Source organism: Phyllobates terribilis, unplaced genomic scaffold, assembly GCF_046119375.1.
Source record: "Phyllobates terribilis strain yellow unplaced genomic scaffold, ASM4611937v1 Scaffold_5__5_contigs__length_657084704, whole genome shotgun sequence".
Taxonomy (NCBI): Eukaryota; Metazoa; Chordata; class Amphibia; order Anura; family Dendrobatidae; genus Phyllobates; species Phyllobates terribilis.
In genome coordinates, this window is record NW_027362765.1 from 98,235,957 (window position 1) to 98,263,158 (window position 27,202).

Here is a 27,202-nt window from a genome sequence, read left to right on the forward strand (position 1 = left end):
TACAGAGCATTGAGAGGACCGCCCGGTTAGTAGACATAGCAACACAATCATGAAACAGTATTTCTATACAACACCAGTATGTGAGAAAAAAACGATTGATAATAGATGAGAGGTGCTCCCAAAAGGTGAAGGGCGGGAATATAAGGGTGCCGTCATGGTCTCCGAAAAATCCCGTTACCGGTAAGTAACTTATGACTTTATCGGTCGACCATGACGGCACAACGAGAGAATTGCAAAGATGAAGAAGTCTAGGGAGGGACCACCGCCTGGAGCACCCTTCTCCCAAATGTGAGGTCAGACGAACCACCCAAATCCAGTTTATAGTGCCTATAGAACAGGGGTCCTCAAACTTTTTAAACACTGGGCCAGTTCACTGTCCCTCAGACCATTGGAGGGCCGGAATATAGTTTTTTTTTAAAAAAAACTATGAACAAATTCCTATGCACACTGCAGGAACAAATACACTATTTAAAATGAAGAACAAGTAAAGTTAGATAAACCGGTATTTCAATAGGCAGGTAAATGTCCCCAATAGGCAGCATAGGTCAATGGGGAGGTAAATGTCCCCAATAGGCAGCATAGGTCCTCAATGGGCAGGTAAATGACCCCAATAGGCAGCATAGGTCCCCAAAGGGCAGGTAAATGTCCCCAATAGGCAGCATAGGTCCTCAATGGGCATGTAAATGTTCCCAATAGGCAGCATAGGTCCTCAATGGGCATGTAAATGTTCCCAATAGGCAGCATAGGTCCTCAATAGGCAGGCTATTTCCCCCTTATAATGCCCCATGCAGGCTGTTCCCCCCTTATAATGCCCCATGCAGGATGTCACCCCCCCCATATAATGCTCCATGCAGGATGTCATTTTCTCCCACCATATAATGCATCATGCAAGATATCACTCCTCTGTCTTTATAATGCCCCATGCAGGATGTCACTCCCCTGTCGTTATAATGCCCCATTCAGGATGTCACCCCCCCATATAATGCGCCACGCAGGATATCACTCCCCTGTCGTTATAATGCCCCTTTCAGGATGTCACCCCCCCATATAATACCCCATGCAGCATGTCACCCCCCCATATAATGCCCCATGCAGGATGTCACTCCCCCCCCATATAATGCCCCATGCAGGATATCACTCCCCTGTCATTATAATGCCCCTTTCAGGATGTCACCCCCCCATATAATGCGCCACGCAGGATATCACTCCCCTGTCGTTATAATGCCCCTTTCAGGATGTCACCCCCCCATATAATGCCCCATGCAGCATGTCACTCCCCCATATAATGCCCCATGCAGGCTGTCACCCCCCCCATATAATGCCCCATGCAGCATGTCACCCCCCCATATCATGCCCCATGCAGGATATCACTCTCCTGTCGTTATAATGCCCCATTCAGGATGTCACCCCCCCATATAATGCCCCATGCAGGATGTCACACCTAATATTATGTCCCATGCCTCCATACATTGAAAAAAAAAATGCAATACTCACCTCCCTCCTCCTCACCAGCTGCCGCTGCTTAGGTCTGTACTCCAGCGTCGCCCCGCTCTGCGCTGCCTGCTACGACTCAGGGGAGGGCGCGGTGTAAAGATGTCACCGCACCCTCTGACCTGACACGTCACAGGGAGTGCGCACCAGGAAGACAGCGGATCTGCGGAGGCACGGGGAGAGGTAAGTATCCGGCTGCCGGGGCCCTGAGCGAGCGGGGGGAAGGGCGGGCGCTGGCACAGCTCTCTTCTGCCCACAGCTCGGCGGGCCGGATGAAAATCCTCCGCGGGCCGCATGTGGCCCGCGGGCCGTAGTTTGAGAACCCCTGCTATAGAAGGTAGATGGAGAAGACCAGGTAGCCGCCTTACATATGTCCTCCATCGAGACGCCAGACTTCTCCGCCCATGAGGTTGCCACCGCCCGGGTAGAGTGAGCCTTCAATCCCTGTGGCGCTTCCTCCCCGCTGGACACATAAGCAAGAGTAATGGCCTCCCTGATCCACCTAGCTATGGTGTATATAGAGACCTTGAGCCCTTTCCTAACCCCCTGGTAAGAAACAAATAAGGAACTATCTTTCCTGAAGGGCTGGGTGATTGAAAGGTACCTAATCGCACATCTTCTCACGTCTAAGGCATGAAACTTTGCTTCTTTTTGATTACTTGTATTCGGACAGAATGAGGGTAGTATTACTTTCTGGAGTCTGTGGAAACGGGAAGCTACTTTAGGGAGGTATGCTGGATCCGCTCTAAGAATTATTCTATCGTCCAGGACCTGAGTGAAGGGAGGGCCCGCGGACAGAACCTGAATATCACCAATCCTAGCTGATGTTAGGGCTACCAGAAGCGCTGTTTTGAGGGAAATAGATCTAAGGGATGCTGAATCTATCGGCTGAAAAGGAGACCCAGATAACGCTTTTAGAACTAAATTCAGGTCCCAGGGTACAAATTTAGTCTTGATAACCGGCCTGGATCTACCTACCGCCTTTATGTAGCGAGAAACCCAATAATTTCCGGCCAGGTCACAGTTATACAGAGCACCCAAAGCAGACACTTGGACCTTAAGGGTGCTTGTTGCCAATCCCAACTCGAGGCCCCCCTGTAAGAATTCTAAAATTTTCCCAATTGGCGCTCCTTCACCCACTGTAGAACTAGAGAAAGAAATTTTTTTTTTCCAAACTCTAGCGTAAATCCTGGTGGTGACAGGTTTCCTACTACGCAATAGAGTAGTCACTGGACCCCGGGACAATCCTTTTTGTTCTAACAGGGACCTCTCAAATTTCACACCGTCAGGTGGAGGCCAGGAGCCTGAGGGTGGAGTATTGGACCCTGGCTGAGGAGATCCAGAACTTCGGGTAGGACCCAAGGATCTGAGATGGACATGTTCCTCAGGCATGAGAACCAGGGTCTTTTGGGCCAGAAGGGGGCGATCAAGAGGACCCTCGCTTTGTCCTCTCTGATCTTTCTTAGAACCATAGGTAGGAGATTTAACGGTGGGAAGGCGTAGGCCAGACTGAAACTCCAGGGTATTTGGAGAGCGTCTACCGCCAGGGGCCTTTCTCTCGGATCTAGGGAGCAAAAGAGTTTTGCCTTCCGATTTAGCTTTGTGGCGAAGAGATCCACCACCGGAAGACCCCATTTTTGGACTATCTGGGAAAAATGTCCTGCTTTAGCTCCCGTTCGCCCTGCCTTAAAGAATGATGGCTTAAAAAGTCTGCCTTTATATTTTCTCTCCCTTTGATGTAGAGGGCTGTTAAGGAGAGGAGATGGCCTTCCGAGATCTGAAAGAGATGATCCGCCACTTCCATTAGTGATCCAGCACACGTGTACCCCCCTGATGGTTCACGTAAGCCACTGCTATGTTATTGTCTGCCAAGATCCTAACGTTCACTTTGTGAAGGAACGGTAAGAAATGCCCAACCGCTTTATCTACTGCTAGCAGTTCCTTAGTATTGGAGGAAAGAGTTTTCTCAGCGTCTGACCAGGACCCCTGGGCAACCATATCCCCCAGGTGGGCTCCCCATCCATGAGAGCTTGCATCAGTTGTAATTATTTTAGATATTTTAAACACCCAGGGAACACCTTGAGACAGGTTTTCCAAGTTCACCCACCACTGTAAAGAGTCCACAAATCGGGGAGATAAGGACATCCGCCCTTCCAAGTGCCCATTTAACAAGACCTCATTATGCAAGACGTCCCATTGTAAGACCCTGGAGTGGTATTGTGCCCACATAACCCCCAGAAGGCAAGATGATAGGGTACCCAGCAAGGACATTGCAGCCCTAAGGGACATGGCTGGGTTTGAAAGTGCTCTTTCCACCAGCATTTTAACCCTCTGTTTCTTGGCTTCTGGAAGGAAACATATCTGGAGGTCTGAATCCAGCCTGATACCCAAGAACTGTTGTATTCTCGAAGGGACTACTCTGGACTTTTCCAGATTAAGGATCCAGCCCAGACCATCCAAGACAGAGGATACCAGTTTAAGATGATTGTGACATTGGGAGGCCGAGTCTCCGACAATCAAAAAATCATCCAGGTACGGGATAATCAAAATATTATGCTCCGGCACATGAGCCATAACTTCCGCTATCACCTTCGTAAATACCCTAGGGGCTATGGCCAGACCGAATAGCAAGGCTGCAAACTGAAAATGTCTAATTTCATCATTTATGATCAAAGCCACCCTAAGGTATTTCTGGAAGTCTCTATGTATAGGTACATGGTAATAGGCATCTTTTAGGTCTAACACTACCATGTAACAGCCTGAGAAAAGTAATTTTATTGTGGACTTGATGGATTCCATCTTAAAGGTGGGAATTAACAAAAATGTATTTAGGGCTTTAAGGTTAATGTAACATACCTGGCGGCGCCTTTGCATAGTGGTCCATCTCCCACTGTGCAAGAGCGCGCACTTGAGAATGTCTCTCTGGCTTCCCTCCATGCTGTCTGTTTGTGTCTGTTTCTGCTGCTTAAGGGCGGCGCCCAATCACTTCCTGCTTTTTGTACCTGCTGTGGGTCACACCCCTTGTGCGTCCTCAGCCTATTGCTGTCTGTCACCTGGTATTTAACCCAGCTGCTCCAATCAATCCCTGCCTGAGCATCTTGCCCTGTCAGTTGGCTTTTGTCTCTGACATGCCAGGTCCTGTCTATGTTACCTGTCTTGCAGTATCTGTTCCCATGTCTGTACTGTGTCCTATCTGTGTACCCTAACCTGCAGTCTGTACACGTTCCTTGCCTCTTGTCTGCCTATCCTGGAGGCTGTATTTCCAGGCCTGTCTGAACACGCTCCTAGCCTGTTCCTCCCGCCTTCTAAGGGCCGATTACCTAGACCTGCTCCTGTATCTTGTCTGTCCTGTCTGAACACGCTCCTTGCCTGTTCGTCCCGCCTCTCTGGGGGCCGTATTCCCAGACCCGCTCCTGTATTCCGCTGCAGTGTCAGTCTCCTCCGTACACTCAGTTCCAGTCTGAACTCTCTCCTATCTTTTACCTGTTTTTTCTCTATGTCCGTTCCTTTCCTTTTTCTGCAGAGTCTGAACTCGTACCTAACTCCTGCTTGTTGTCTCTGTACTCCCGTTTGTGGTCCACTCGCTACTTCTCTGCAAGTACCCTGTGGGTATCTGGCTCTGCCTTTCCCTTCCTGTCTGTTCCGTGTGAACAGAGCCCTGTCCCCCCTGCTCTGCCTTGCTCTCCGCTCCAGGCGGCCTCGTCCTGCTCTGCTCTTGCTCACCGCTCCAGGCGGCCTCGTCCTGCTCTGCTCTTGCTCACCGCTCCAGGCGGCCTCGTCCTGCTCTGCTCTTGCTCACCGCTCCAGGCGGCCTCGTCCTGCTCTGCTCTTGCTCACCGCTCCAGGCGGCCTCGTCCTGCTCTGCTCTTGCTCACCGCTCCAGGAGGTCTCATCCTGCTCTGCTCTTTCTCACTGATCCGGCAGTCTCGTTCTGCTCTCTCCCTTTACCTCACTGCTCCGGCAGTCTCGTTCTGCTCTCTCCTTCTTTCTCACTGCTCCAGCAGTCTCGCTCTGCTCCTTCTTTCTCACTGCTCCGGCAGTCTCGTTCTGCTCTCTCCCCTTTGCTCGCTGCCCTGGCAGTCTCGCTCTGCTCCCTCTTGCTCGCTGCTCCGGCAGTCCTACTCTGCTCTGACCCTTTGCTCGCTGCTCCGGCAGTCCTACTCTGCTCTGACCCTTTGCTCGCTGCTCCGGCAGCCTCGCCCTGCTCCCTCTTGCTCGCTGCTCTGGTAGTTTGCTCTGACCCTTTGCTCGCTGCTCCGGCAGTCTCGCTCTGTTTCCTCTTGCTCACTGCTCCGGCAGTCCTACCCTGCTATTACCCTTTGCTCGCTGCTCCGGCAGTCTCGCTCTGCTCAGACCCTTTGCTCGCTGCTCCGGCAGCCTCGCTCTGCTCTGACTCTTTGCTCCGCTCCTAAAGGCCTCGTCTTGCTCTCAACCTGCTGTGTTTGTATACCGCTTCTGCGGTTCTGTTCCAGAAGTCCCAGTCTGTACTGGGTTCTATCCTCTCTGTGCTTCAACCTGTTGTACCTGCCAGTACCTCCCCGTCTGCATACCAGCGTGCCAGCCTAAACCTTCCAGTTCCTGTATTCCCCGGTGTGGGCCAACAGCCGTGTCCGGAGTCTGACCTGGAGTAGACCCTGGTACCTCTGCTCGGTTCCTCCCTGGTGCACTCGCGTCGTATGCCGTCGTGCGATCTTGGTCGGATCGGGCAGACACTTAGTTACGCCCCTCCAGGCACTCTCCGGTACGGTACAGTGGAATCACTACAATCACACGCACACGCCGCTCAACCCGGGCGTGTGCATTACAGCATGCTCAGGCCATGGTTCCCGTTGAGCCCCACGGCCTTCGCTCTCTGAGATGTTTTCCAGCGAATACGTGCATTAAAAATAAATAAATAAATTTTTTTTTTCCTTAGCCGAGTTCCAGGCGAGTTACGCACCCGTCCAGATGGATCTATCAGCTCTCGTTCCTGCGGATCCGCCACGTTACTATGGGGATCCAAGACAGAGTCGTGCATTTGTGGAGCAATGCATGCTACACTTCAAGTTCTACCCTCTATGTTTTCCCACAGATCGGGTTAAGGTGGGATTCATGATGTCTTACCTAGCGGGTGATGCCTTGAATTGGATCATCCCCCTATGGGACGCACAGGATCCTATCGTCCTGGACATAATGGCCTTCCTGGTGGCCTTTCTAATGGTCTTCGATGATCCTAACCCGGAGGCTCCTGCTGAAGCTTCACTTCCCAGTATCCCGGAGCAGCCCCGATGGGTAATGTGTGTGGGTAGCGCAATAGTCCTCCAGCCCAATGAGACTACTGCCCATCCAGAATCCTCACAGGGTGACTACACTCTCCGGAATACTTCTCCCAACCTCAAGAGGCAGTCCAGACATGCTAGACGTAGAGGCAAGCCGTCAAGCCAGGGTCTGTCCTTCCTGAGACCTCCTGACCCCAACCTTGAAGTCCCTACTGAAGCTTCATCTCCCTGTATCCCGGAGAAGCCCCAACGGGTAATGTGCGTGGGTAGTGCACGAGTTCTCCTGCCCGAAGAGACTGCTGCCCACCCAGAATCCACACCGGAGGACCCCCTGTTGCCTCCTGAATCCCCCGGGATACCACTTGATGACAATTGGAGAGAGACTTCCCTATACTCTGCACCTGATACCTCGCCCGCTTCGTCCAGTGAGTCCGACCTGGTGTTCTCCGAAGCAGAGCTTACCCCCGAGTCTCTACACCCCTCCGATCAGGCGGAGGATCTCCAGTTGTCTCCTGAACCCTTCGGGGTGCTACCTGGTAGCGAATGGACAGAGACTTTCCTATACTCGGTACCTGATACCTTGGCTGCTTCATTCAGTGAGTCCGACCTAGTGTACTCCGAAGCAGAGGCTACCCATGAGTCTCTTCACCCCTCCGACCTGGCGGAGGACCTCCAGTTGTCTCCTGAGCCCTTCGGGGTGCTACCTGGTAGCGAAAGGACAGAGACTCTCCTATACTCTGTACCTGATACCTTGCTCGCTTCGTCCAGTGAGTCCAACCTAGAGTACTCCGAAGCAGAGGTTACTCCTGAGTCTCTACACCCCTCCGATCAGGCGGAGGACCTCCAGTTGTCTCCAGAACCCTTCGGGGTGCCACCTGGTGGTGAATGGACAGAGACTTTCCTATATCCTGGATCTGATACCTCGCTCGCTTCGCCTAGTGAGTCTAACCTAGTGTACTCCGAAGCAGAGGTTATTCTTGAGTCTCTACACCCCTCCGACCAGGCGGAGGACCTCCAGTTGTCTCCAGAACCCTTCGGGGTGCCACCTGGTGGTGAATGGACAGAGACTTTCCTATACTCGGCACCCGATACCTCGCCTGCTTCGTCCAGTGTGTCCGACCTAGTGTACTCTGAAGCAGATATTTTCCCCGAGCCTCTGCACTCTTCTGACCCGGCGGAGGTCCTTCAGTTGTTTCCTGAATCCTCCGGGGTACCACCAGATAACAAAGAGACAGTGACTTTTTCTCACCCTGTACCTGATAACCCGTCTATTTCTTCCTGTGAGTTTGACAAGATGTACCTCGAAGCAGAGATTACCCCCAAGTCTCTGCTCCCCTCCAACCCGGTGGAGGACTTCCAGTTGTCTCCTGTACCCTCTGGGGTGCCACCTGAAAATATGTGGAGAGAGACTTCCTTGTGTGCTGTTCCTGGTACTCCACCCGTTTCGTCTGTTGCTGAGGAAGGCTGGATAGGAGGTAGCATCCTAGCTAACCAGATGAGACCAGTTTTTCCTGTGGACAGTGGAAGTGATCTCCTTGAAGTGAAGGATTGGCCCTCGAATTCCCTGCGGAAGATTCTGGCAGGCCTGAAGAAGAGGGGGTGTAAGGGGGGAGGGGGTACTGTAACATACCTGGCGGCGTCTTTGCATAGTGGTCCATCTCCCACTGTGCAAGAGCGCGCACTTGAGAATGTCTCTCTGGCTTCCCTCCATGCTGTCTGTGTGTGTCTGTTTCTGCTGCTTAAGGGCGGCGCCTGATCACTTCCTGCTTTTTGTACCTGCTGTGGGTCACACCCCTTGTGCGTCCTCAGCCTATTGCTGTCTGTCACCTGGTATTTAACCCAGCTGCTCCAATCAATCCCTGCCTGAGCATCTTGCCCTGTCAGTTGGCTTTTGTCTCTGACATGCCAGGTCCTGTCTATGTTACCTGTCTTGCAGTATCTGTTCCCATGTCTGTACTGTGTCCTATCTGTGTACCCTAACCTGCAGTCTGTACACGTTCCTTGCCTCTTGTCTGCCTATCCTGGAGGCTGTATTTCCAGGCCTGTCTGAACACGCTCCTAGCCTGTTCCTCCCGCCTTCTAGGGGCCGATTACCTAGACCTGCTCCTGTATCTTGTCTGTCCTGTCTGAACACGCTCCTTGCCTGTTCGTCCCGCCTCTCTGGGGGCCGTATTCCCAGACCCGCTCCTGTATTCCGCTGCAGTGTCGGTCTCCTCCGTACACTCAGTTCCAGTCTGAACTCTCTCCTATCTTTTACCTGTTTTTTCTCTATGTCCGTTCCTTTCCTTTTTCTGCAGAGTCTGAACTCGTACCTAACTCCTGCTGGTTGTCTCTGTACTCCTGTTTGTGAGTTTGTGGTCCACTCGCTACTTCTCTGCAAGTACCCTGTGGGTATCTGGCTCTGCCTTTCCCTTCCTGTCTGTTCCGTGTGAACAGAGCCCTGTCCCCCCTGCTCTGCCTTGCTCTCCTCTCCAGGCGGCCTCGTCCTGCTCTGCTCTTGCTCACCGCTCCAGGCGGCCTCGTCCTGCTCTGCTCTTGCTCACCGCTTCAGGCGGTCTCGTCCTGCTCTGCTCTTGCTCACCGCTCCAGGCGGTCTCGTCCTGCTCTGCTCTTGCTCACCGCTCCAGGCGGTCTCGTCCTGCTCTGCTCTTGCTCACCGCTCCAGGCGGTCTCGTCCTGCTCTGCTCTTGCTCACTGATCCGGCAGTCTCGTTCTGCTCTCTCCCTTTACCTCACTGCTCCGGCAGTCTCGCTCAGCTCTCTCCTTCTTTCTCACTGCTCCAGCAGTCTCGCTCTGCTCCTTCTTTCTCACTGCTCCGGCAGTCTCGTTCTGCTCTCTCCCCTTTGCTTGCTGCCCTGGCAGTCTCGCTCTGCTCCCTCTTGCTCGCTGCTCCGGCAGTCCTACTCTGCTCTGACCCTTTGCTCGCTGCTCCGGCAGTCCTACTCTGCTCTGACCCTTTGCTCGCTGCTCCGGCAGCCTCGCCCTGCTCCCTCTTGCTCGCTGCTCCGGCAGTCTCGCCCTGCTCCCTCTAGATTGCTGCTCCGGTAGTTTGCTCTGACCCTTTGCTCGCTGCTCCGGCAGTCTCGCTCTGTTTCCTCTTGCTCACTGCTCCGGCAGTCCTACCCTGCTATTACCCTTTGCTCGCTGCTCCGGCAGTCTCGCTCTGCTCAGACCCTTTGCTCGCTGCTCCGGCAGCCTCGCTCTGCTCTGACTCTTTGCTCCGCTCCTAAAGGCCTCGTCTTGCTCTCAACCTGCTGTGTTTGTATACCGCTTCTGCGGTTCTGTTCCAGAAGTCCCAGTCTGTACTGGGTTCTATCCTCTCTGTGCTCCAACCTGTTGTACCTGCCAGTACCTCCCCATCTGCATACCAGTGTGCCAGCCTAAACCTTCCAGTTCCTGTATTCCCCGGTGTGGGCCAACAGCCGTGTCCGGAGTCTGACCTGGAGTAGACCCTGGTACCTCTGCTCGGTTCCTCCCTGGTGCACTCGCGTCGTATGCCGTCGTGCGATCTTGGTCGGATCGGGCAGACACTTAGTTACGCCTCTCCAGGCACTCTCCGGTACGGTACAGTGGAATCACTACAATCACACGCACACGCCGCTCAGCCCGGGCGTGTGCATTACAGTTAATAAATACACCTAAAGGACCCGTCAGGCTTAGTGACCAGAAATAGCGGTGAGTAGAACCCTAGTCCCTTCTCTGCTGTCGGGACTTCTACTAGGACGGCCTTATGGACCAAGTTCAGGACCTCCGCTTGTAGGGCCGTTTGCTCCAGTGCTGAGGAACGGTTAGGGGTCAGGATGAACCTCCCACGAGGAATTCGCTGAAACTCAAATTTCAGACTGGAACCTACCAGACCACGGATCCAATTACTAGAAGAAATCTTTGTCCAGGCAGGTAAGAAGCCCAACAGCCTCCCCCCTACCTGAGCCGCGAGTCATTGACTCGGTTTCCGGGGGCCTTGGTTAGTAGAAGAGCCGAACAGGAGCCCTTTACATTTTGGCCTGCGGTCTTCCCATTTCTCCTGACCCCTCTGGTGTTTACTACGTAGAAACCTTCTCCTATGGAAATAGCGTTTGTACGTGGGAATAGACAGGCTAGGAAAACCCCTCTTTTTGTCACTTGCTTTATCCAACAGTTCATCTAGGACCGACCCAAAGAGAAGCTCCCCTTCACAAGGGATAGAGCAGAGTCTTGTTTTGGCTTGAATATCCCCCGGCCAACACTTCAGCCACAGAGCTCTACGGGCTGAGAATCAGCCGATGCATCTGCCAGAAAAGCTGCTGCCCCCTGAAGAAGTGACATGTCCGCTAAAATTTCCTTCCTGGGGGTGTTGTTTTTTAGATGGGCTTCTAGTTGGTCTAGCCAAATCATTAGGGACCTGGCGGTACAGGTAGCAGCAACCGCGGGTTTCAAGGCTCCCGCAGAAGTTTCCCAGGTCCCCTTGAGGAAAGTATCAGCCTTCCTATCCAAGGGGTCTTTAAGAGCCCCCATATCGTCAAAGGGGAGGGAGGAACTCTTGGACGCCTTAGCTATAGCCACGTCTATCCTGGGAGCTTTCTCCCAGGAGGAAGAAGCTGATTCTTCAAAGGGATACTTTCTTTTGAAGAATGGAGGCAGAGTACCCTTCCTTTCCGGTTTCCCCCATTCACTATGGATCAAGTCTCAAATTTTTTCATTAAAGGGAAAACACCGTCTCTTTCTTTGTCCCAGCCCCCTGAACATAACATCCTGGACTGACTTTTCCTGTCTGGCCTCTGTGATGCCCATGGTAGACCGAACCATTTTAATTAAGCCGTCAACCTCACCAAGGGGAAAACAATTCTGCCCCACACCACTTTCTGAGGAAGAAGCAGAGGAAGAGGCTACATCATCCGAGTTCGACTCAGACTGAGGACCGGGGGTCATCCGGGACTAGGGAGCTTTCACAGTCTGAGTCCGCTTTCCCTCTAGCCTTTTTGGAGAGGATTTTGTGAATTTCAGTCTTGACTAGGGTCTTTAAACCTGATGTTAGATTAGGGGTTTCTTCTGCCAGCGTTTGATTTATGCACGACTGGCATAATTTTTTAGGGTATCCATCAGGAAGGACGGATTTACATAACGCACACTGAATGTGCTTTGCCTTGGAGGTACATTTCTTCCCCTGTTAAAATTAGAAGGGGAGAAGGATACCCTATTACAAAGTGAACTTTCTCGAAGATCACTTACCCAGGCGGCTCAAGAAAAACGTCTGGTACCGGTTTGGAGGAAGGACCCTTCTCAGCCGGGAGATCCTCCCTGGAGGCTGCAGAATCATCCATCCTATTGGAGGTGTGGTGGCTGGACCTAGACACTGAACTCCGCTTTCCTGAGGACCGGCTACCAGAACCACATGTGCAATGCGCTTTTTGCGGCTCCCCAACCAGCCGCTGAGATGGTGAGGATGGCGCTGCTCAACTTGCTGCTGCTGCTGTAGCTGATCGCTTTCAGACTCCATGGTAAGAGAATGAAGCTTTGGGAAGCTCTGAGCCCTGCTACCTGGCCAGTTAAAAAGACAGCTGGCCCATCCCCCTCGGTAGCGCACCTTTTCCTCTTTTTTTTTTTAAAATTTCCCGCGTTATTCTGACACCGGAACCCCCACTTCCGGGTTCCGGTCATGTGGTCGCTGAGTCGCGGTGACGTCATCGGCCGCGACTCCCAGAAACCGGAAGCACGCGCCGAGCGAGGACGCACACTGCCAGCGCTCCAGGTAAGCTGCGCTTTAGCGACTCCCCGCCTGGTATCCTCCCGGTCGGGGGCGAGGGGTCGCAAATAACCTTGGGCCCCGCGCCCCCCCTCCGTCGGGCAGATAGGGTGATGGTGGGCTGTCACCCCAACCAAGGGCGCAGTCCCCACCGCACTTTGGATCACAACCAGGGCAGACACTCCCATGGGAGGTGCACCTGGTCGAGGCAGAAAAAAGGGGCTGTCACCCTAGACAGGGGCGCAGCCCCCTGCAAAAAAACCCAGTGCACAAGAATGCTGTGCCTCTCCCAGATAGGGGCGCACAAGCATGGCCAAAACGCTGGAGCTGCCGATCCCAGATAGGGGCGCTGCTACGACAGCCGTCGCCATCCAGATCTTCCACGCATGCGATAGGCTCCCTCCATCAAGGACAGGAAACCAAACTGAGGCGAGAGGGAGGGCCGCCCCCTTTTAAGCCTGTAGGTTTCCTGTCCTTGGTGGGCGGATTCCCTCTCTCATGGTGCAGTCATGGTCGACCGATAAATAGAGCTTTTGGCAATGCAAAGCAACAGTTTGTTTACAGGCAGCACATTGAAGGAAAAGAACACCTTACCAACAGTTAAGCATGGTGGAGGATCCATAATTCTGTGGGGTTGCTCCGCTGCATCTGGTACTGGAGGCCTTGACCATATCACAGGAATCATGAAATCTGAGAATTATCAAGAGATTTTAGAGCGAAATGTCAAACCCAGTGTAAGAAAACTTGGTTTGAGTTGTGGGTCCTCCAGCAAGACAATGACCCAAAGCACACATCCAAAAGTAGACAGGAATGGTTGAAAAAGAAAAAAATGGACTGTTTTAATATGGCCAACAATGAGTCCTGACTTCAATCCCTTCTTTGGGTTGAGCTGAAATCTGCCATTGGGAAAAAGAACCCTGCAAACATTCAAGAGCTTGAACAAAGGAAGAGTGGGAGAAAATTCCAGCTGAGAAGTGCAAGAAGCTTATAGATGGCTGCAAGAAATGCTTGGAGGCGGTCAGCAATGCCAAGGAGTGTGCAACCAAGTATTAATTAGGGGTGCCTTTATTGCTGCACATGTTATCGATTATAGCAGGAGTCTGGTACTACAGCTAAATCCCAAACTAATCAAACCTATCCTAAAAGGAATTTATTTACGGTAAGGCTTCAATAAGTATTACCAGAAAGCACCTTTAATTAATGGCCTCCAGAATATAAGAGTTTGTATACTTGGAAGTCAATCTCTCAACTGGTGTTGCAATTCATTGCAAAGTTGTTGGATAGTGGTTGGGGCTCTGTGCATCTATTCAAGCTCCTCTAGACCAAACTCGTCACCCCATGTCTTTATGGGACTCAATTTGCAGACAGTGTCACAGCCATCCTGGAAAATGAAATGGTCTTCCCCTATGTTACTACAAATATGGAAGAGACAAATATATTTGCATGCTTCACTGGGGCCAAACCCTGAAAAACTCAGGACATCCTTTTCCAAATTTTACAGTAGGCATCATGCACTTCAGCAGGCGCATTTTCTGTGCTTTTGTCTTATCCAGATTTATAGATTAAACCACCCTATAGCAAGAGTCCATTCATTACTTAGAGAACACGTTTCCAGAATCCAGTGATTGCATGGTTTACACCACTCTGGCTGCCACTTGGCATTGTGCATGGTGCATCAATACTCGGCAAGCATGGTCAATGAGTTTTTCTGCAGATCACTAACTTTCTGACAACCATTAGGCCTATTACTTATATCTCTGTCCCCTAAGATCTGATAGATTTCTGTAGTTGTAACAAAATCCCTTGGTTATTTGAGCCTTATGACTCAGCTCTGCAGACTTTCTAAATGAACATAAGAAAATGGTGATCTGCACGAATCGCTCAGTGTATACTTGTTTGTGTGGGCTTAGTTATTATCAGTCTAAAGATATATATATATATTTATACACAATACAGCTTTCATTCGTTGATGTAATTTCACTTCTTATCTCCGGCTGTCTCGCAGCTTCAACCCACTTGTCTGAAGCCTCACGAAAAGACCCCTTTGTGTCCTCCGCAGTTATTCCTGGAAATATTTTTACTTGTCTTCTTTACACTTTTACTTAGACATCCCTCCAGACAGACAGAAAGTGAACAGCAATCATTAAAACAATTGGAGAGATAGAGATAGATAGGAGAAAAACTTTTTACCACTCCTACGAAACAAGAACTACTGTGAAAGTCTGGCATGGTGGAGAAACCGTGTATAGGGTAAGCCATCTATTAAGACCCCACACATTAGACGAATGTCATCTGAACCTGCCAATGTTGATGTGTTTTGGCGACAATCTAATGTGTATGGAGCCCCGGACCATTGATTGTTGGGAAAGTTTAGGATCCTACGTGCCTTTATTTTTATTCTCCCACAGACAGTAGTGTACATCGAAGTCATGGGGGTCCCATAGCAGATGTCCTAAATGAGCGCCCCCCCCCCCCAAAAAAAAAAAATTCCATGGGCTTACAGGAGAGCATATCCACACAACTTTGCAGCCTTTACAGAGTAATTTTGCTCCTATTGAAGCCCTTTTGTGTTCCCACACTAAAATACCCCTTTTATGACCCCCTTAAAGTATGATACCAACAAAAGTGCCCCACAAACAGAATGATGAATTTCTCCACGGGATCCTCCACACCAGCAGAGGATTCTAAAGTCCCCCCAAGAAAGTATGATACCCCTACAGTGATCACAGCACTGTATGAAAGCAAACACACAGTAGGATGGCCCTGGCACAGTCCTCCCACACAATAGGATGTCACCACCCAGCCCTCCAAACAGTATGATGGCCTTCTATATTTTATAATGGCCCTCACATCTCTCCACATAGTATGATGGACCCCACTTAGCCCTCCAAATAGTATAATCACCCCCAAATAGTATAATTGACCCCACAATGTACTCCTTGGTTTAAAAAAAATTATATTATATAATGTCTTTCCCTGTGTAATCTGAAGCTCTGCACACCTAGGAACAGCGGGTGCGAGGTAATGATGTCATCACGTTCGCTGCGCTGAGATGTCAGAAGCACAGGAAAAAGGATTGACTGCTCTCTATTCCATCATTGCTTTCAACTATACCTGCATCCAGGATGCAGATACAATTGAAAGTATAACGCCAGGCAGGGGGCCTGGCGCCGGTACCGGACTCACAGGCCCTATTTGCGGCCGGGTGGTTTGCTACTATTAGTGGTATGCCACTGCCCACAAATAAGCCGCCACCAGGTATGTCTGGTGGCAGCCATCTCATAGAGAACAAAGGAGCACTCGACAGAGTGAGGGTTCCTAAATATGGGAGAGCCGGCTGAACAATAAAGCAAACGATCATTCGGCTCACAGCTATTTACTGTGTATTTCAAACTTTAGGACTCATCTAGGGAAGAGCATTCACTTAGCCACAGGTCAGGGTAAATACACAGACCGAAGGCGATGGTATGTGGAATAACAGCTGGACAGCAGGCAACGGGCGCAGACACACCAGATAACAGAGCCATGAGTGTAGACATACAAAGGAACTGAAAAAGTATAACCTGTCCAGAAATTGCAAGTCCAGAGGGAAGTTCGTTCAGCTTAAAGCAGATGAAAGGTTAATCAGGAAAACACTGGATAGACCATGGCAGCAGAGATTAATTTTTTATAGAGGATACACTTTGATGCAGCATCACTGAGGTAGCCAATCACTAAGCTCAGCGGCTGTGCCCTGGTTGATGCCAAAACACAGGACCCGAGCAGCGGGAGTGAGCTGATGCAGAACCAGGGAGTGGGGAGGAAGGGTGCATGGGTGAGAACCTGCTGTTTGCCATTTTACAGCACTTTTCTAAAGGTAAAAAGCCCCTTTAACAGGAAAAGTGGCATAAGCCTCTGCCAGGCACTTTTGTAGTAACTAACTTAATGGGAGAAAAAACGATTGGGCATATTGGATTTCAACATGCTCTATCAGGAAACTCCCAAATATACGTTAGATGGTCACCCCAATAACGTACGAGTTCCCCTCAAGTAGCACAATCAAATATTGATGCTACCAAAAAGTTGTGCACTCCTTCAGTCGATGAATCCAATGAGTGTCCTGGCCTTACATATAGGGCTATGACGTTCCAAGACTGGTGACCATGATGGCAATGTTTAGAGTTAGATGCCATCGTGTAAGGAGACAGTGGAAATCTATGACCCCCTGACTGCCAGAGACATGATGTTATGGAGGTTCTTGATTCCGCAGCTCTGGCTAATAAGGACTCTCACACATAAGGAGAGCGAGACAGATGTGTTGACTGTGAGATTATATCTGTTTGCTCAGTTTCTAATGCTGGCGCTCGCCGATGAATTGACTGTTAGTAATTTCCCCAAATGCAAACACCTACATCTGCTCCCCGAGTGCTCAGACCTCACCCCTCCTTTATCGAGTATCTTCTCAAGCAGCCCCACAACTGAGCTAATGGGTTTTGATGGCTGGGAAAACACTGCTGGAGTATGGAGCGGAGAGGAGACCAGTTGGGAATGTCAATGAGCAGGAATCTCTTTATACTGCCGCCTCACCTGCCAACTGTGCATCTCAAAGCTCTGCAGGTTGTGCGGGCGCGGGTAATGTCAGCATCAGATAGCGGTACACAGGCACAGTGCATCTTTTATTAATGCCAGACGAGATAAAAAGAAGATTATTGACTATTGCATGAAAATGAAGATCATTATTTAACGAGAAAAAAGCCTTTGAATTTTTTTCAATAGAATTCAGCTCATTATGTTATAACCATTATTTTCTATTCATCAGGATTTTTTTTTTTTTTTACTTAAAGGGATTCTCTGCTTTAAACAATTCCTACTTGTCAAAATTATACCATGATAATGAGAAGATTACAAAGTGCCCTCCAGCAATCAGGTGTAATCTTTGGGCAAACTTGGCAGTAAGTGATCAATTTTCCTGCAGCACTTCCAGAGGATAAACTAATTATTACACGTTGCCCATTCAAATAAATTGGTCGTGTAGTGCAGGACAGGTCTTCCAGAGCTCTTTGTACTGCTCTCCAGTCTCTAAAGTGATGAGGATCCCAAACAATGGAACCTCAGTTCTCTCATCTATTAAAAATAGTCTAGGAAATTAGATTTTCTAAACCATTAGTTTTCTCGATTGAGTTGTGCAGATTTACCTCCAAATCATAGAGCCAGATCTGTCCATGCTTTGTAGTATTGCAGCTATTAAAAGTAAACGGGGCTAAACTGCAGTACCACACACAACCTGTGGACAGGTGTGGCAATATTGTTGGAAGAAAGCAGTCATATTTTAAAATCACGTACAATCACTTGACTTGTGGTACTAATACATCTTCACGGGTTTTTCTGATCACAGAACTGGGAAAACAAAAGCTGCAAAGCTGCAACTAAAAGTAGTTCAGGTCCTTTGGTGACATTAAAGGAAACCTGTCACCTGATTCAGCCTGCCCAAACCATGAATCAGAGTTGGCTACACAACTGCAGCTGGGGATATTTTTCTCTGAAACGCAAGACTAGTCCGAGGCTATTCCCAGCTGACTTTTCCCAGCGCCACTCCAGGTGATTTGACAGGTGTCTCACTACAGGAGAGATCTGTCAATCACCTAGAAGGACATCGGGAAAAGACAGCCGGAGGAAGGGAAGGGTTTGGGTCAGTGTCGGATCTCCTATCTATATTTTCTCAGAATTGTCTCCTTTAAAGATTTTTTTTATGTTTAGATTTAATAATAAAGGTTTCTTATTTTGGCTTCAGCTACTTGCATGTATTCCAATACATTATAAGCTGCTGAATGCTGTTCAGTTCTTCCAGATGGACTTCTTGACCATTAGTCTCCACCCCCACTCCTTTTATCTGAATCAAGCAGATTCCACTCTCCACTACAGACCAGTGGAATTTTCTCTTTACTCCTCTATCTTTGGCATTGACTATTGTCAAGAGACCTGATACTGAAAATTAGCAGGACCAGCAGAGCACAGGGTAAACAATTAGATGAATGGTGACAGTACAGGACCATGAGAAACATAAATGTAGTGGAAAGGCACAAATACTGAGAGGACAAGGAGAAATTTAAAGGGCCAGTAACACCTCTTGGATTTAAGAAGGGCCCACACAGACCTGAAGCTAGCGTGGACTTCCATACTGCAAAGCAGAGATAAGTGGAAGAACAATTTTGGGTTGGGTGGGATGAAACCTTTGGAGGCTCGACTCACAATACCCTGCAGCTAGTATGGAAAAGAATGCTTCTAGAAGAGAAGACATTTGCCTCCCTGTCCTTTAAGCAAAAAATAGAATGCAGGGAGAAGATACCCATGAATATGTGCCTTTTGTGTTTAGGTGTATGCTATCAATTTAGTGCATTATGCATGCACAATTGAGTCCTGAAGGGGATGTTGTGTACTATATGACCATATTATTAAATAAGTCATTAAAGGGAACCTGTGACTAGTTTTATGCCTTGTAAGCCGTGCTCATCAACTTTAGAACCATGTAAATAAGGTTCCTACAATCCTTTTATATCCTCATAGGTTACCCCTGCATACCTCTGAAAAAGTGTTTTATACATGTTCCGTGTTGTATGTAAATTGCCGTCCGATGGGCGAATCCAGATAGTCCTCAACAACGCCCCAGTCCCTTCAAGAGCTGCCTCTTCTATTGGGATAGAAGTGAATGAAGTCTCTACGTCCTCCACCCAGTGCTCGAAGTCCCGCGCCTGCACAGTGGAATCCGAGATCTGCTCAGGCGTGCTTCACTCTGCCCTATTGAACATTTAGGTAGCTGGTGATGTAGAAGTTAATGCCGCGTCTTACATGACTTCGCGCTAGACTTCAAGCACTGTGTGGATGACGTACTAGACGTCATCCTCTTCCATTCCATGTAGAATAAGTGGTGTTTGAAGACATCGGCAGCGCTGGTTGCAATCTGGATTCGACCATTGGACTGGATCAAGCAATTTACATGCTACACAGGACATTTAGAATTTTTTTTTTCGAGCTATGCAATGTAGGGGCACCTCTGAGGATATAAAGGGGTTGTAGGAACCACACTTACATGATTTATGTTAAGATTAGGCATTATGGTGGTAATGCCTGCATTGTCGTCCAATATGGTTTGCAGAAAATGGGACGGACAGTAGCCCTGGGGGCAGTTTCTTTAAATTTTTTCAACCAAGTGGTCTGTAGTTTAGGTGAGGGGCATTGCCAGAGAAGACAGTAATTCCCCTTCATGCACAGACTATCTACAAGCTCGGATGACAGACTAATCAGTATGGGAGCCATGGACAATTTGTCACCGGAGAAATCAATTTGGCATGTCTGATTTCGGAATACCGAATATATTGTTCTCCATAATGTCTTATAGAGAACACAAATGGTCAGCTGAATAAGCGCTCCTGTGTATGGAAGAGAAGGCTGCTGGCCGTACGATCGTTCAGCTGACGGTCATCTAATCTGTATGGCGGGTTTTAGTCTACAAAAAGGTATCCCCAACATCACATTCAGCTCCAGCCCCAAAAAGTGCCCCCCCCCTCACCCCAGCTACAGAGCAGTAACACCCAGAGCCCCCTTTACCAGGATGACAACCAGAGCTCTCCCACAGAAAGCACACTAAGACTTGTGCCCCCCCACCCTTATAGGCTGTATACTTACAGTCATGGCCAAAAGTGTTGGCACCCTTGAAATTTGTTTAGAAAATGAACTATTTTTTTCCCAGAAAATTGCAATTACACATGTTTTGTTGTAAACATTTATTTTCTTTGTGAGTATTGCAATAACAAAAAAAATTTGAAAAAAAAGGCAGATTGGACATAATTTGACACAAAACCCCAAAATTTTGGGCCAGACAAAATGGTTTGCACCCTCAACTTAATATTTGATTGCAGACCCTTTGGAATAAATAACTGCAATCAATCGCTTCCTATAATCATCAACAAGCTTCTTACACCTCTCAATTGGAATTTTGGGGACCACTCTTCTTTTGCGAACTGCTCCAGGTCTCTCATATTTGAAGGGTGTCTTCTCCCAACAGCAATTTTAAGACCTCTCCACGGGTGTTCAATGTTTAGATCCAGACTCATTGCTGGTCACTTCAGAACTCTCAAGCACTTTGTTTCCATCCATTTCTGGGTGCTTCTTGAAGTACGTTTGGGGTCATTGTCCTGCTGGAAGACCCATGACATAGGACGCAAACCCAGCTTTCTGACACTGGGCACTAAATTGCAATCCAAAATCCTTTGATAATCTTCAGATTTCATGATCCCTTGCACAGTCAAGGCACCCAGTGCCAGAAGCAGCAAAACAACCCCAAAGCATCTTTGAACCTCTACCATATTTGACTGTAGGTACTGTGTTATTTACTTTGTAGGCCTCATTCTGTTTTCGGTAAACAGTAGAATGATGTGCTTTACCAAAAAGCTCTATATTGGTCTCATCTGTCCACAAGATGCTTTCCCAGAAGAATTTTGTCAAACCGCAGTATAACTTTTTTTTATCTCTGTGTCAGCAGTAGGGTCCTCCTCGGTCTCCTGCCATAGCATTACATTTAATTCAATTGTCGATGGATAGTTTGTGATGACTCCAATGCACCCTGAGCCCGGAGAGCTTGAATTTCTTTGGAACTTGATTGGGTCTACTTAGCCACCATCCAGACTATCTTGCAATGCAACCTTTCATCAATTTTTCTCTGCAGGGAGATTAGCTACAGTGCCATGGGTTGTAAACTTCTTGATTATGTTGCGCATGGTTGACAAAGACACATCAAGATCTGTGGAGATGGACTTGTAGCCTTGAGATTGTTGAAATTGTTCAACCATTTTGGTTCTCAAGTCCTCAGACAGTTCTCGTCTCTTTCTGTTCTTCATGCTTAGTGTGGCACACACTGACTCAATCTTTGCATTGTGTGTCTATCTTCTCCCCTTTTTATTTGGTTTTAGGTGTGATTTTTATATTGCATACACCTGTTACTTGAATTTGAATGAGCATCACGTGCTCGAAACAATGTTTACCCACAATTTTGGAAAGGTGCCAACAATTTTGTCTGGCCCATTTTTGGGGTTTTGAGAGAAATTATTTCCAATTTACCTTTTTTTCTTTGTTTTGCGCCAATACACACAAAAGGAAATAAACAGGTGTATAACAAAACGTGTAATTCGCAATCATTTTCTGGGAGAAAGACTTAGTTTTTTGGATTAATTTCAAGGGTGCCACCACTTTTGGTCATGACTGTAGATCGAGGGGTTCCCACTTTACCCCCATTCATTTTTTTCGCATTAAAGCATACTCACCAGACACATCCAACATCAAAGCACCTCTCCGAATGGCAGTATCATCCAAAACACCAACTTACCATATTTATTCTCCCCTTGCCCTAGGTCAGTATATGCGCATTCAGATCTGCTCTTCTGTGCGGGGCTACTCACAAGTGTCACCATCTGGAGACCTTCTCTTCATAGCCATTTGCTAGACCTGGTCCTAATGCACCAATCCGGCAGACAGCTGGCAAGCCACACATCATGGACTCCAAAGCCACAAGTTGGGGACCGCTGATGTACAAAATGCAGATTTATCTTGTGTAGCTTGAAAGACCACATTTTCAATCAGTAGCAATCAAAAGTCAATAACTGGTATATCATCTTTATTCAAAAATAAATATTCTGGGTAGAAAGAAAAATGTTACTTAAAAGGTTAAAATAGAGAACAAATTTTAAATTACAGCTGAAACTGACATCAGAACGGAGTTCGACACATCCGACATGTCCCATTGTTGCCAGTCTTTACAACCTGCATATAAATGGGTCAGTCCTGAGGCTTCTGCTTCTCGTTGGTTGTTTTCACACAGAATTCCCTTGATCGTATATCAGCCTGAAATAAAACCCAAACTGAGATGAACAATCTGGATTTGACAATGTTTTGCTCATAAATATAAAATTCCACCGAGTGCTGCATTGACAATTTGTAAAGGACAGGACCACCTAAGAACACCAAGTTTACACCTTAGACTAACAAAAGTTGAATATATATATATAAAAAAAAAAAACATACATGAATTTTCTAGACGCCTAATACATTTTTCAAAATCGCACATAGCCGTTTTAGACTCTTTGATGCAAAAAAGAGAAGTTGCAGGAATCCAACGCATAAAGTGACATAAGAGATGCATAAAAGTTTTGCAAACCACCCCCCCCCCCCCCATATCAAAGAAGAAAAGGTGTCCCTACTGTGCTGCAACAGCAATTTGGACATCTTCTATGCTATTTTGCGCCTGAGCATGTGAGGCTGTGTGCAAGTTTAGAAGCTGTACGGTTTGGAGAGAACGCGAGGAAGTTAAACTAAAGTCCTAAGGGCCTACGGGAAATTTATGTGTCTGAGCGTTTCTCGGATGCACATGCTACAGTGGTGTTGTTACCAGGGCTGTGGAGTCGGCGCCCATTTTGATGGAGTCGGTATAAAATGGACCGACTGCGACTCCTAATATATATAATAAATTGGGTACAGTAGTGCAATGCAGTTTGTGGGGAATATTCTTTCATAAGAATTTGGGAAAGTTATGAAATGTCCTATAAATGTCTGTCCTATTCCTGATCTAAGGGTCTAGACTTTTAGCTGAGATGAATCTGTGCTACAGTAAATTTATCACTTAAACATGAGCCATGTATGAGGGAGTCGGAGTCGGTGTCATGGAAATTGAGGTTTCGGAGTCGGAGGTTTGGCTTATCGACTCCACAGCCCTGGTTGTTACATACTACAAAAATTACTGTCCTCAAAAAAACAATCAAATATTTCACAGCTGTGAGAATTTTTTGTGCACTAAACCTCTAAATAACAGTCATAGCTACCAAATAATACCTCTATACAAGGAACGAATATAGTTCCCGTACAACAAAAAAACCAATATTATCCCCATACATTGGCAATATGGTGGGAAATGCCTGTTCTGCACTAGGACTCATAATACTTTATAAGCAAGTACAGTAGAGGTAAATTCGGTGACTCAGACGACACCCTCTTTGACTGCGGTCGTTCACATTGCCCTTTCTTCATGACGTCTTCTTCCATCCACAACTTTCAGCAGAATTTATTGCACAGACATATTTGACTCATTGCTTTTCCAGAATCCTCCCCATCTACTCAAACCAAGTAGAGCTAAAAAACATCCATAGTACCCTAAACACTAATAATGAACCCACTCTTGTATCCTGCATTTCTGCTCCACACAGTAATGTCCCCTCTCTGCCTCCATATAGTAACAGAGCCCCATTGTGCCTCCATATAGTAATAATTGCACCCAAGTACCCCAACAGTTATAATGCCCTACTGTGAGTCTAAATAATTACATTACCCCATCCATCCCCCATGAAGCTTGTAATATGCCTCCTCTGGTTCCCCACATATCAATAATGTCACCTTTGTGCCTCCACAAAGAAATTGTATCCTCCGAGTCTCTATTATACAATGGCAATATGCATACGGCTGCTATGCTAAATTTCTTTTAACTGACATCACATTGCTAAGAAAAAGTAAAAAAAAATTAATGATTTTTATAGGGAGACAAGCAGCCATACCATTACTTCAATATGGAAAAATGTGCTAACAGGTTCAATTCAATTATCATATCTCACTGATGCAGTCACAGACAAAATACACAATCATAATCGCTGACTCACAGAGGACATAGGGATTGTAGACATTCTCTATTATCCAGGGCTGTGGAATCGGTAAGCCAAACCTCCGACTCCAACTCCTCAATTTCCATGACACTGACTCCGACTCCCTCATACATGGCTCATGTTTAAGTGATAAATTTACTATAGCACAGATTCATCTCAGCTAAAAGTCTAGACCCTTAGATCAGGAATAGGACAGACATTTATAGGACATTTCATAACTTTCCCAAATTCTTATGAAAAAATATTCCCCATAAACAGCATTGAACTACTGTACCCAATTTATTATATATTTTAGGAGTTGGAGTCGGTCCACTTTATACAGACTCCAATTCCGACTCCACCAAAATGGACACCGACTCCACAGCCCTACTATCATCTCCATTTAGGCCAGGCTCCCATTAACATTTTTTTCCACCCACGACTCTTCTCTGCAGAGATCTTGACTATTCCATCATACTCCTCACATTCTTAACACAAGTTTCCCCCATCCTGCTGCTACATCTAATACTTTACTTAGTATTGCCATATATACCTTCCTTAGTGTGCCACCTTTCAGTCAACCCCATAAATGGTGCCATCATTCAGACACCGTTCAATGAACCTGCATCCATATAATGACTCCGATCTGTTGATACAAACCTCTAATCTTCAGGACACCCATTTTATAAACCAGCATTTAAGGACCACCCTCTTGGTAATGGTGGGCATCAGAACTCACTACTTTCTACTGCTGCCTAACCCACCCCACTCAATACAATTAGAACCAACCGATCCTGAACCGATGCACCCCACCCATTCTGCATATGCTGCTCAAGTCACCACCCATAATTAATGCCACCCTCAAGCCAAAGCCCATTTCACTGATGCCACCAACAATTCCTCCAACCCTGAAAACTGATCCCCTGCAATGGTGCCAAATAGCAACCATTTGTGTCTACTCAGTCAGGAACACAAATGTCAAAGCAACCTCTTGCCACGTGCTATTCCACACGATGACGACAACTTGTAACCATCAGCATCTACCAATCTCTGTGTTTGGCAAGGCAGTCCCAACCCACAAGTCTATGCTCTGCCCTGGCTCATGTGTGCTGGCATCACAGATGTCCCATTTTCCCATTTCTCACACCCCTGGGTTGATCTTACCAGAGGACAAGCGCACAATACTGGAGTCTAGAATGTAGACACTGCGCATTGTACACATCCCCTCAAATGGCAGCTACAATGGATAGATTATTATAGAACAGGAAAGGTCTGCACAAAGATTGGGACAAAAGGGTGTAGGGGTGCCACTGTTCGGGTACAGTGATGTTGCAGCACAAAAAAAAAACAATGTCATGGATAACACTGCTCAGTATGCATGCTCTATGCGGACACTATACAAGAAGGGATGAGGGAAGACTACAAGCTCTGAAGCCTACAGAAATGAATGCAGCTCTTCATTATAATACAGGTTGTTACACGGTCAGAGAAAGAGAAAAACTGATTAAGGGCTTGTCAACAAATAGGACAATTTTTCAAGGTTTCAACTTCTTTTTTGTTTTTTGTTAAGTTGCTTTAGCTCGACTAAAGTGCCCGTTCCAAGACCTGCAGAACCCGTATCCTCCTTCTACAGGCAGAGTTTATTTACCCATTTGAGAGATGATAAAGCTTCTTTCTTCACAATTGTTATCACCCAAGAGGGAGTGCAATGATCCCAAACATGTTGACATCACGTCTTTTACAGGATTAAAAACAGACAAGCAAGCTGACCTATACACGGGTGCAGTAAAGAAGTCGCTGCTTCCCAAAGAAAAAGGAAAATGCCTAAAAAGCATAAACATTCTGTAATTTACAAATTATTGGCGATCTTACAAGTAAACTCCAAGTCCACAATATTCTTTAGGTTAAGAAACGAGTTAAAAAAAATAAATTATAAGGTTTTAGTCGGAAAAGTTATGAAAGACTTGTCATTAATGGATATATCCAGATGTGTCCTGGTGCGCAGGACTCTGGATGCCCCTCTGGTCACGGATGGTGTGTGAGGAATCATATGCCTTTAGTTTCGAGCATTACAAGTGATGAGGATTCGGTGCAGCTGGCTGTGCTTTGAAGCACTCCGCTTGTCAGTGTTGATTAACTAATGAGTCCATCGGCAGCACACGGATTTATCTAGAGGAGAGTTGCATCTTCATTCATCTAATTCACAGAATAAAGGCGGAGAGGAGCGTGAAATAAACATTAAAGGGAAGCTCAATGGGTAATTTAGATCACAGAACAGACAAGAGGGCAAAAAAGTAAAAAGGCTCCAATGGGAAACCTCTCGGGGAGTCTAAATGTGGAAGGACAAAGAACAACATTTACCTTTCAAGTCAAATGTTCTAGATCAAGACGAATGAAGTAGATGGTCTGCTGCCTTATGCAGGTTGATAAACTCTACAGAAATGCAATCATGTCTCATTCTTACCCCCTTGCTTTCATTATGGTCTTATCCAGAAATCTGCATCCCATGATGGAACCATAAATTACTGAACATGCCTATAATCCATGACAATGCTTCTCTTAGAAGGACATTGGGTTGTCTACGTCTGGGTGAAAATGGTCTACATACAAAATGGATAAGGAATCAAATATGTATGGGGCTTTAAAAGGGTATTTCCATCCTTTAATGTTGGAATGACATACCACAAAAAAGATTTTTGATGTCCCAAAAGATGGGTTTGACGTCTTGAACCAGTGAGGATTCCATAGAAGAACAAGGTCTTTTAGAAATTTCTACTGCATCATTACATACAGCGAATGACTGGGAGCACTAATTAATTTCCCTGCAAGGTGAAGGAGCTCCATCGCTAAACTGGCACATTAATCCAAGGATCAAGGGCGTCCCGGCAAAGCTGCAGGTACTTACATCTATGTAACGAAAACATGGGCGATCAATCAAAACATGGTGGTGCCAAGTCCTGCAGAATGAAATGTACTCTAGCTGATATTTGGAAGGAAAGTTGATGCGAACTGATTTGCACATGCCAGTCCATCGCTGGACATAAGTGGGAAAATGGCCTCTTACCCAACAGCAT

At 47.4% G+C, this 27,202-nt stretch overlaps 1 protein-coding gene across 3 annotated transcripts in view; it reads right to left on the bottom strand.

The window, feature by feature from the left end:
* Positions 1-22,100: 22,100 nt before the first annotated feature.
* The window catches only part of ENDOV (endonuclease V), a 120,891-nt gene continuing 115,789 nt past the window's right edge, over positions 22,101-27,202 (bottom strand). For all 3 annotated transcript variants that reach the window (XM_073682609.1, XM_073682611.1, XM_073682612.1), the window contains exon 9: positions 22,101-22,344. In XM_073682609.1, coding sequence (XP_073538710.1) covers positions 22,279-22,344 — 66 coding nt within the window. In that variant the 3' untranslated portion in view covers positions 22,101-22,278. The remainder of the gene's footprint in view (positions 22,345-27,202) is intronic.